This window comes from Plasmodium gaboni, chromosome 10, assembly GCF_001602025.1.
Source record: "Plasmodium gaboni strain SY75 chromosome 10, whole genome shotgun sequence".
NCBI classification, from domain to species: domain Eukaryota; phylum Apicomplexa; class Aconoidasida; order Haemosporida; family Plasmodiidae; genus Plasmodium; species Plasmodium gaboni.
The window spans coordinates 592,334-604,833 of NC_031490.1; the positions used below are offsets into that span (position 1 = coordinate 592,334).

General features: G+C 19.8%; 4 protein-coding genes across 4 annotated transcripts in view; 2 read left to right on the forward strand and 2 right to left on the reverse strand.

The window, feature by feature from the left end:
* Nucleotides 1-2,238: 2,238 nt before the first annotated feature.
* Nucleotides 2,239-5,523, forward strand: PGSY75_1017000 (DNA polymerase delta catalytic subunit; the record flags this gene model as incomplete). Its single annotated transcript, XM_018785939.1, has 1 exon — nucleotides 2,239-5,523. The coding sequence occupies one exon, from the start codon at nucleotides 2,239-2,241 to the stop codon at nucleotides 5,521-5,523; it is 3,285 nt and encodes a 1,094-aa protein (XP_018641556.1).
* A 916-nt stretch (nucleotides 5,524-6,439) lies between these two features.
* Nucleotides 6,440-7,372, reverse strand: PGSY75_1017100 (rhoptry neck protein 12; the record flags this gene model as incomplete). Its single annotated transcript, XM_018785940.1, has 1 exon — nucleotides 6,440-7,372. One exon carries the CDS (start codon nucleotides 7,370-7,372, stop codon nucleotides 6,440-6,442), a length of 933 nt encoding a protein of 310 aa, XP_018641557.1.
* Nucleotides 7,373-8,885: 1,513 nt separating this feature from the next.
* On the forward strand, nucleotides 8,886-10,666 carry PGSY75_1017200 (putative enoyl-CoA hydratase-related protein; the record flags this gene model as incomplete). The annotated part of the gene is made up of 2 exons (XM_018785941.1): nucleotides 8,886-10,412; nucleotides 10,601-10,666. The coding sequence occupies 2 exons, from the start codon at nucleotides 8,886-8,888 to the stop codon at nucleotides 10,664-10,666; spliced, it is 1,593 nt and encodes a 530-aa protein (XP_018641558.1).
* Nucleotides 10,667-11,147: 481 nt separating this feature from the next.
* PGSY75_1017300 (golgi re-assembly stacking protein 1) overlaps nucleotides 11,148-12,500 on the reverse strand; it is a gene marked incomplete at both ends in the record, with an annotated part of 1,994 nt that continues 641 nt past the window's right edge. Inside the window, one exon of the mRNA XM_018785942.1 lies at nucleotides 11,148-12,500. This exon is cut by the window's right edge and continues 449 nt beyond it. Coding sequence (XP_018641559.1) covers nucleotides 11,148-12,500 — 1,353 coding nt within the window.

A 12,500-nucleotide genomic window follows, 5' to 3' on the forward strand; every position in this document is an offset into this window, starting at 1 on the left:
ATAATTTATTTTACATTTATTCATTCTTTATAAATAAGAATGGTATATATATCATAGCATTTATTTATTATTATTTTCTTTTTTTTTTTTTTTTATCAATAGGATAATTTATTGTTTATGTAATATATGCAGCTAGCCAAAATGCTACATTAAAAAAAAAAAAAAAAATTTTTTTTTTTTTTTAAATAATAATTATTATATATATATACTTGTATGTACATTCTCCAAAAATATTCCACTTTTTTTTTTTTTTTTTTTATATTATCTTCGTTCCTTATACAAAATATATAATATGCTCTTATTAAAAATGCATATAATAAAAAAAAAAAAAAAAAATTTTCATTTATTCATTATCATATCCATATATATCATACAAAAAATACCAAGGTATAATTAATATCACACAGATTTTAATATTAAAAAAATTACAATAAAATAAAAATAAAAAAAAAGGAAATAATGATATGTTATTTTAAACGATTATATTTACATTTGTAAGAAAATTATACTTATCAAAAAAAATATCATTATAATTATATACTTTCCTTAATTATATATATAAATATATATTTTCTTTTTGTATGGATTATATTATGTTATTTTCATTTTCTGATTTGTATTTTGAGAAAGGGAATGATAAAGAAAATATATATTTGAATGTATATATGTGTATTTTATGTATATATATATATATATATATATATTTCATTATTACGACAAAAGGTGGAAAACACCATTATATCTTTTCACATAAATTATCAAATTTATTATATATACCCAGGAGAATATTTAATTCTTTATGTGTAAACCTTCGACAATTATTATAAAATAAAAACACAAAAGGTGTAGAAAAACTTTATAAATGAAATGGCATAAATAATAATTTGATATTTAAATATTTATTATCAATTTTAAAAATATATATTTCGAAGAAAAAAATATATATATATTTATATATTTATCTATGAATGAATGAATGAATGATATATGCCAAAATGGATATCCTTCTAATAAATATTTCTCTATAATATTGCTATAGAATTATTTATTTTATTTCTTCAACATATATTTTTTACCATTTAATTAAAATATATGTACATATTGATGTTATTAAGATTTTATTAAGAATGAAAAGAAAGAAAAATCTCTAATACATAATATTAGTTTTATAATTTTTTTTTTTTTTTTTTTTTTTATATTCATGAGATTCATCTTTTGTAAACATTTTACAATGAGACAGAGAAACAACAATATATATATTACATATATAATATATATATATATATATATATATATATATATATATATATATATATATATATTGACTTATTTCTTTTTTCAATTAATATTTGCAAAAAATTATATAAATCAAATGTATAAAATAAAAAATATGTATACACTTTTGCTTCTCAAATATTTATTATAAAATTTATTAAGGTTTACAAAAGGTTCATGCTATATTAATTATATACATGTGTTCTTAAAAAAAAAAAAAAAAAAAAAAAGCAAATATATATATAAATATATATAAAATATATATAATTATATGTATATTTATATCCCCTTTTTTTTTTCTTTTTTTTTTTTTTTTTTTTTTTTTTATTTATATGGAGAAAAAAAAAAAAATTATTCATCATTCAAAAAACATTTTATTTTTAAAAGAAAAAAAGAGATATGAATTTTCATATTCATTTTGATATTATTTAAAAATTTTGAACCTGATAAATACACACAATATATATTTTATTTTCTCATTTATCTTTTCGCCTTTTTTTCTATTTTATTATTTTTTTTTTTTTCTCTGATTCGATATGTGGATACTTTTTCATGTTCATAAAATAAAAACATTTCTTGTTTAATTATATTATGTATTATAATAATTTGTTCTTTTACTGATTAATAATGCGATGATGAGATTAACAGAAAAAAATAATATACAATTATAACATTTTGAACAAGTATATAATATATATGTAATATATGACTGATTTTATATTTACTAAAGTACTTTTTAAAAACATACCTTTGAAAAAAATTCCCCTTAATATATATATTTTAAAAGCATTATCTCGATATTATATTGTGGTATATATATATATATATATATATATATATATATATATATATATATAATATTTCATATATATAATATTTCATATATATAATATTTCATATATATATATATATTTTTATATGTCCCTTTTATTTTTTGCGTTTTATTAATGAGGATATAAGAAAATGGAAGAACTGAAAACTTGCCCATTCACGAATGTGATTCCGTACGGGTTGTTATATGATAAATTAAAAAAAGAGAAAAATAATGAAGTACCAGAAAATTATGTAATAGAAGAATTTGATAAGCTGTTAAAAAATTATGAGAGACCAAATGTATACGATGAGATAGGAAATGCAACATTTAAGAACGATGAAGATTTGATAACATTTCAAATAGATTTAGATTATACAGTAGAGAATATATTTAAAAATATGATATATAACGAAGGTAGTTCAAATAATAGTATATTAAATGATATATTTATGCCATATAGGATATTATTAAGTAAAGATAAAAATTATGTGTCTGTTCCTATTATTCGTATATATAGTTTAAGAAAAGATGGATGTAGTGTATTAATAAATGTTCATAATTTTTTTCCTTATTTTTATGTTGAAAAACCTGATGATTTTGATAATGAAGATTTAATAAAATTAGAAATGTTAATGAATGAGAATTTAAATTTAAATAGTCAATATAAAATATATGAAAAGAAAATATTAAAAATTGAAATTGTAAAAACAGAAAGTTTAATGTATTTTAAAAAAAATGGAAAAAAAGATTTTTTAAAAATTACAGTTTTATTACCAAAAATGGTACCCTCATTAAAAAAATATTTTGAAGGTATTGTTCATGTAAATAATAAAGAAATTGGTGGAATTGTATATGAAGCTAATTTACCATTTATATTAAGATATATAATTGATCAAAAAATTACAGGATCATCATGGATAAAGTGTAAAAAAGGTCATTATTATATAAGAAATAAAAATAAAAAAATATCAAATTGTACATTCGAAATTGATATTAGTTATGAACATGTAGAACCAATTACTTTAGAAAATGAATATCAACAAATACCTAAATTAAGAATTCTTTCATTTGATATTGAATGTATAAAATTAGATGGTAAAGGATTTCCAGAAGCAAAAAATGATCCTATTATTCAAATTTCATCTATTTTATATTTTCAAGGCGAACCTATTGATAATTGTACAAAATTTATTTTTACACTTCTTGAATGTGCCAGTATACCAGGTTCAAATGTTATATGGTTTAATGATGAAAAAACCTTGTTAGAAGCATGGAATGAATTTATTATTAGAATTGATCCTGATTTTCTAACTGGATATAATATCATTAATTTTGATTTACCTTATATACTAAATAGAGGTACAGCTTTAAATTTAAAAAAATTGAAATTTTTAGGTAGAATAAAAAATGTTGCAAGCACAGTTAAAGATTCTAGTTTTTCATCTAAACAATTTGGTACACATGAAACAAAAGAAATAAATATTTTCGGAAGAATACAATTTGATGTTTATGATTTAATTAAAAGAGATTATAAATTGAAATCATATACATTAAATTATGTTTCTTTTGAATTTTTAAAAGAACAAAAAGAAGATGTACATTATAGTATAATGAATGATTTACAAAACGAAAGTCCAGAATCTAGAAAAAGAATAGCAACATATTGTATTAAAGATGGTGTATTACCATTAAGATTAATAGATAAATTATTATTTATTTATAACTATGTTGAAATGGCTAGAGTTACTGGAACACCATTTGTATATTTATTAACACGTGGACAACAAATTAAAGTTACATCACAATTATATAGAAAATGTAAAGAACTAAATTATGTTATACCTAGTACATATATGAAAGTTAATACAAATGAAAAATATGAAGGAGCAACTGTACTAGAACCTATTAAAGGTTATTATATTGAACCAATATCGACATTAGATTTTGCATCTTTATATCCATCTATTATGATTGCACATAATCTATGTTATTCTACTCTAATCAAAAGCAACAATGAAGTTTCAGATTTACAAAGTGATGATATCACAACAATACAAGGAAAAAATAATTTAAAATTTGTTAAGAAAAATGTTAAAAAGGGAATTCTCCCATTAATTGTAGAAGAATTAATAGAAGCTAGAAAAAAAGTTAAATTATTAATCAAAAATGAAAAAAATAATATAACCAAAATGGTACTTAATGGTAGGCAATTAGCTCTCAAAATTTCAGCAAATTCTGTATATGGATATACAGGAGCATCATCAGGTGGACAATTACCATGTTTAGAAGTAGCTGTTTCTATTACTACATTAGGCAGATCTATGATTGAAAAAACTAAAGAAAGGGTAGAAAGTTTTTATAGTAAAAATAATGGATATGAACATAATTCGACAGTTATCTATGGAGATACAGATTCTGTTATGGTCAAATTTGGAACTAATAATATTGAAGAAGCCATGACACTAGGAAAAGATGCAGCAGAACGTATTAGTAAAGAATTTTTAGCACCTATAAAATTAGAATTCGAAAAAGTATATTGTCCATATTTATTATTAAATAAAAAAAGATATGCAGGGTTATTATATACTAATCCAAATAAACATGATAAAATGGATTGTAAAGGAATTGAAACTGTAAGAAGAGATTTTTGTATATTAATACAACAAATGATGGAAACTGTTTTAAATAAATTATTAATTGAAAAAAATTTAAATAGTGCTATTGAATATACCAAAAGTAAAATAAAAGAATTGCTAACAAACAATATTGATATGAGTTTATTAGTTGTAACGAAATCATTAGGAAAAACAGATTATGAAACAAGGTTACCACATGTAGAACTAGCCAAAAAATTAAAACAAAGAGACAGTGCTACAGCACCTAATGTTGGAGATCGAGTTAGTTATATAATTGTTAAAGGTGTTAAAGGACAAGCACAATATGAAAGAGCAGAAGATCCTTTATATGTTTTAGATAATAATCTTGCTATAGATTATAATCATTATCTAGATGCAATTAAAAGTCCTTTATCTAGGATATTTGAAGTTATTATGCAAAATTCAGATTCCTTATTTTCAGGTGATCATACAAGACATAAAACTATATTAACATCAAGTCAAACTGCCTTATCCAAATTTTTAAAAAAATCAGTTAGATGCATAGGTTGTAACAGTTCCATAAAAAAACCACCTCTATGTAACCACTGTAAAGAAAATAAAGAATTCTCTATCTATATGCAAAAAATTAAAGATTTTAAGAGTAAACAAAATGAATTCTTTCAATTATGGACTGAATGCCAACGATGTCAAGGAAATTTACATGTGGATGTTATATGTATGAATAGGGATTGCCCTATATTTTATAGGCGAGCAAAAATTAAAAAGGATGTAGCTAACTTACAGGAACAGGTTACTTCATTAAGAATGGATTGGTGAAAAGGAAAATATAATGAATGGGCAAATTAATATATGAAATTTTTTTTTTTTTTTTTTTTGTGCCACATGTTTTTCACCCATTACATATAATTTTAACTAAAAAAAATGTTGATGGCATAAATGTTTCCATATATGATAAATATATGACCATGTATTATTATTTATTTTTATGCTTTTTGAATTTTTGCCAAAGGGCAAAATAATATATATTCTTCATGTAAAACACTACAAATTTAAAAATATATCTATAAATACATATATATGTATATATATTTTTATTTATTTATTATAATTATGTAAAAGTATAAGAACTTAAATATATCTTTTAAATATTATTAATAAGTCTTATTTATAAAAATACCTTTATCTTCATTATATGTGATATGTGAATAAATACATATTTTTATAATACTTTTAAAAGTGTTCCTTTTTTTTTTTATACCTTTTAATAGTTTGATAAAAGAAATAAAAAGAAAAGGAAAAATAAAAAGAAAAAGAAAAGAAAAAGAAAAGAAAAAGAAAAGAAAAAGAAAATGAAAAACTATTTTTATAAAAATAATGTGTACTTGTAGGTATATATTGATCTGTCTCATATTGAATTATTTATGTATTCAATTTTATTCCTATTATAAATTTTTTTTTTTTTTTTATCATATTTGTAATTTTTTTTTATTTATATGTTTTTAAAATATTAAAAATTATGAAAAAGAAAATATGCACAAAGGGGAAAACAAAAAAATAATAAAATGTTCAAAATTGTGGATTAATTGAAATATGGAATAATATACATATAATATATATATGTAATATATTTTTTATTCCAAATATTTATATGATGAGGATGAATTATAATTGATACTAACATCCTGAACATATTTTTTATAATATATGTATATATATTTTTATTTATATTTATTCACTCTTGTGTTAAATCAGAAATGTTTTCCTCGAATTCATTGTCCATACCTGTTTGATTAATAAAATAATTTTCCATTTCATCAACATTAAGAGAATCACCTGATTTATCACTAGTTTCATTTTGCTGATTAACATCAAATACATTATCATATTTCATTAAATTTGAGCAAGCTAATGGAATACCACCATAACAAAATTTATCATATAAAAATAAGATAGAGAATTTTGGATTAGTATTATCCATTTCTTTAAATACTTTAGGCTTATTAATTTCTTTAAGTAATTTTAATTTTGAACCATTATTATTTTCATATGAATTACTTAGGATTCCTTCATAAATTTTATTATTATTTTTTTTAAGTTTTTCTATATCATATACTAATGATGTAATATTACAAAAATTTTTAAAATAATCATTTTGCATTACAATAAATTGACATACATTCTTAGCATTTTCAAAAGATTCTTCAGATATAAATATTGATTTCATACTATCATCATTTTCTTGATTTATCATATTCTTATTTAAATTTTGTAAATTTTTTTCTTCATGTTTCATATGTTCATATTTTTCTAATACACTATTTATAGAATTTTTTTCATTTGTTTTATCTTCACTACTTTTACTACCAAAATGTTTTTTTTTCGTTCCATTCTTTGAATTACTTAAATCATAATTTAAGTTTTTATTATTATCTTCTTCATTATTCATTTTATTATATTTTTCATACATCTCTTTATTCAATGTTATTCTATTTATTCTATTGCTATTATTTGATGTGTTCCTATCATTATTTTCATTATCATTTTCATTACCCTCCTTGTTAAAAATAATTCCTTCATTCTTTTGTGTCTTCACATTATACACTCCTTTTAATATACATAAAAAAAAAAAAAAAGTAAAACACAAATAGATATGTACTCTTTTCATTTTTAAAACCGACAGATTATATATAAATATAAATTTTTTCAATGTAAAACTTTTTATTGCACTCTTCAACGGAAGCAATAAAATGTATAAACTTATAAATGTAATATTTAAAAAATATATATATATATATATATTTATTTATTTATATTTATTTGTCTGTCCTTCAATTATGGTGATTATCACTTCTTTTATTACTACAAATATTTAAATAAAAAAAAAAAAAAAAAAAAAAAAAAATTATACATATACTTTAAACACTACATGTCTATATTTGACTTAACATTTAACGTCCAAAAAATTCATATTCAAAAAAATTATCCAAATGGAAACTTAAATGTAATCATATATATATATATGTATATATATATATATATGTATGTATTATGTAACGCAATTGGTAGGTGTCTATTAAAATATACCAACCATTTTATGACACTTTCTTTTTGTAACCACAAATATGTAATATTTTACAATAAAGAACAGTATGCACTTTTATGCATGCGTAACAAATAAAAATATATATATATATATATATAATATATAATATATAATATATTTATATATTGTTCATTTATATCCATCCTAATTCCGAATTTTTCTTTAATTACTTTTTATTTACCTATAAAATAGTTCCTTTTTCCTTTTTTTTTTTCACTCATTTTTTGTATTTTTATCCAATAAAAGTCATATTTTATTTTTATTTTTCGTAATTCATATTTAATGGTGAAAAAAAGTAAAACATATGTAGCTCATCTAATATTCCTCTCATTTGTTCATATTATATATATATATATATATATAATATTTCATTTTCTCTTTTCATCCATATATATAAAAATGACACCCTTTTTGGTTAGTTCCTGGGTTTCATTTAATTCTATAAAGTAAGAAAAAAATAATCCTTAACACTTCAAAAAAATAATAAAAGAAAATCTTGACGTTTTAAAAGAAAAATATTATATATCATCATATATTTTTTCTCTACCTTGTCAAAATACCATTCACTACATATTCCACACCAAATATACACATTTTCCGTTTATTATTATTATTTTTTATTTTTCCTATAAAAACAAAAATAAAGGGTTTATGGTCCCATTATTCCCTTAATTCATTCATAAAAAAAATAAATACTAATACATCAAAAATAAAAATAGATAGATAGATACATACATACATATATATATATAATATATATAATATTTATATAACCTTTTCTTATTTATTTTATTTTGATCAATATATAATATTAACTTGTATAAAAAATAAAAAATCCATTTAAATTTTTTTTTTTTTTTTTTTTTTAATATCATAATAATATATATTTAATACAAATTATTTTATATACAATGGGAACCAAAAAAGAGATAAAGCATACACCTTTCTACTTAATTTAATTCTTTTTTTTCTTTTTTTCTTTTTATTATTACATTATATTTCATTTTTATTTCCTTCTGAGTATATCGTCATTTGTTGAAAAAATTACATTAAAAAAAAAAAAAAAACGGAAAAAATGTTTTTTAACTTAAAATGTTTAAGGAAACATAACAAAATTTATGATATGCTTCAAATTAATAAATGTAAGAATGAAGATGTAATAAAAAGGTGTGTAAGAACGAGCATTTTTAAAGATGATGATATATATTTAAACCCACAAGATATACATAATGAATCATTACCTAAAATAAATTATTTAAATTCTGGAAAGTTAGATGAATATGTATATAATCGTAATAATATAGGAATGGATACTATTATAATTAATAGCAAATATATGAATATTAAGATGATTAATAAATTATATAAAAAATTATGTGATAGTGAAGTTAATTATACTAAAAGATTTATTTATTTAACATCCTTATATAATAATATATTTAATTATAGTTATAATTTATATGATTTATTAAAAATATTAGAATTATATCAAAAAAGTAAAGATATATATTATATAAATTTATTCAAAAAAATTCTACAAAATATAAATGATTTAGCATATCTTATATTTTCTTATAAAAAACCTATTATATCATATTGTAACGGCAAAATAAAAGGATCTGCAGGTTTCTTGTCTTTTCTAGCTAATAATAGTGCTTCATTCAATCATTCGTCATATACATATAATAATTTAAATTATTCATTTTTACCTTATGGAGGAATATCTTTTGTACTAGCTAATTTAAGAGCTAACTTAGGATTTTATTTCGCCTTAACAGGTCAGGTAATTCAGTCATCAGATTTGGTTTGGTGCGGATTAACTAAAAGATGGATATCTGATGAAAGTTTGGAATTAATGGAAATAAGTTCTGAGAGTCAATTAGAAGTTTCAGAACAAGATGCACATATTTTATTAGAAGAACATTTTTTAAAAATACCTGAAATATATACCTTAAAAAATTATGAACAAGTCATACATGAACATTTTAAACATAACAATTTGTTAACTATATTAAAATGTTTGGATCAATCAAGAAATAGTTCAGATCAAAACATAAGAAAATGGGCTGACGAAACTTATCAAAAAATTATTTCCCTTCCACCATTAGCTACTCATTTGACATTTGAAATATTAAATATTTTAAGAAATTACAAAATAGAGTTATTAAAAAAAGCTCAGGTAAATAAACGTTTATGGAATGAAATGATAAAAAATAGTTATAAAGTACCAACAACAAAAGAACAAATAAGTATGAATGAATTAAAATATACTATTGATAAAGAATTATTTATTAAAGCATTAAATATAGAAACTAATACATTATTAAATTTTATATCATGTCCTGATATTCTAAATGGTATAACATCCTATTTAGTTAAGGATACTAACCATGCTTTCTCATCAACATATTTAAATAACAATATATTTCAAATTAAAAAAGATATTATTTATTATTTCCTCTTTTATAAAAACTCTTATGAATACACTATATATGACAGACCGGATATAAGTTATTCAAGTTTAAGTGTATTAGAAAAATATAATCAGCACTACAATGCTGAAGGTAATACAACCCACGACAAAATTTTCTTTTCGAAGCAGGTAAAGAAAAAAAATCCACCAAAATATAAGGATATATATATATATATATATATATATATGTGTGTGTGTGTGTGTAAATAATATAACTGTTTTTTTTTTTTTTTTTTTTTGTTTGTGTTTATATGTTTTTCCTTATAAGACATGGTGAATCTACTCACTATCCCTGTTAACCTTTTTTCTTTTTACAGTTTGAAAGATGGAAAGATGATTACCTTCAAGAAGAGCTGGAGGATATTAACAAATATTTTTTATAGTTTATATATGCTTATAATTTATAATTGTTTTACAAGCATTTGTTTTGACTTTAATCATTTTATTTATGAAAATATATATATATTAAATAATTTATTGTATACATATATATATATATATATATATTTTTTTTTTTTTTGTTCTTGATATTTATTTCATATTGGTTTTGTTTTATACTGAATAAAATTGTGAATTTCTAATATGTATTTTATTTTATTTAATTTTTTTTTTTTTTTTTTTTGTAAAAAAGTGTTTAATTATTTATAACTAATTAAAAGAACAAAAAATAAAATATATAAAATATATAAATTATTATATATATATATACAATAACACCAAAAGGAAATCAATGTATATATTATTAAAAATAAAACGCTTATGTGGTTATTATTTAAATATATATATATATATATATATATATATATATAATATATATTTATATATATATATGTGATATAGCATATATTAATAGTTCTTCATTTCCTATATGTTCTTTCTTATATTTTGAATATAATTAAATGAGGGTTCATGAATATGTTGAACATTTTCATTTAAATAAATATCATCATTTTTATTATTAATATGAGTTCCTGTTGTTATATTGTCCATTTTATAATTATTTAAAATTGTTGTATTTTCATATGGATTTATAAGAATAGGTATTTCTTTGGAATCTGCATTTTTATATTCACCATTATGAATACGATTATCTAGATTTAATATATTATTATTATTATTATTGTCATTTACATAATTAAATGTTGCATTCATTTTAATACTATTTAAAATTTCAGTGTTTTTGTTCATGCTTTCATATATTTCATTCATTTCTTTACTATATATTGTCATTTTCTTTACATAATCAGAATAGCTATCTATAAGTTTACTAGTTTTATCATTATCTGTGGCGATTGGTTCAACTTTTGTCTTATGGATTTCATCTTTAATATCTTCATTTTTAAAATTATAAGTATCTATTTCATTTATTATTTCATGACTATTATTTAATTCTTCTCGTTTTATATCTTCCAATATAGTCTGTTGATTTTTGAACTTTTTTTTTTTTATTTCATGTATATCTTCTTCTGGTTGATCATCTAATGTTGATTTTAGTTCATAAGAAAATTTATCATCATAATTAATGGTTTCTTGATTATTATCCATATCTACTTCAAGTGTTTTACTACTACGATTACTGCAATTACTATTACTATTGCTATCATTTTTTATATCATTTATATTATTATCATGTTTTAGTTGTACATATTGTGAATTAATATAATTTTTTTCTTCACTTCTTGATTTTTCAGATTCATTTTTCCATAAAGGAATTATATGTGATGAATCCTTTTCATTTGATTGATTATTATTTATTTCATTTATATTATTTATTTCATTTATATTATTTATATCATTTATATTTTTTATATCATTTATATTTTTTATATCATTTATATTATTTATATCATTTATATTTTTTATATCATTTATATCATTTATATTTTTTTCAACACTATCACTTAATAAAACAACTTCTAAATCGTTTACATTTGTATTATTCAAATGTTCCTTTTTATTATTGCTACATGCATCACTTTCATTATTCTTAATATGAGATGATGAGAATGACTCGTTTAATTTTATATTTTCCTTTACTTCTTTATCTTTAATTTGACAAAGTGGAATTTTATGTAAATAACCTGTAGCTACATTACAACCAAGTAATCCTTTTCCACCCCAAGAATGATTAAGTTGAATTAGTACTTTTCTTATATTTTCATGTTTATAATTATAAATATATAAATAAGTTTTAAATAGGACTTGTTTATCTTCCGA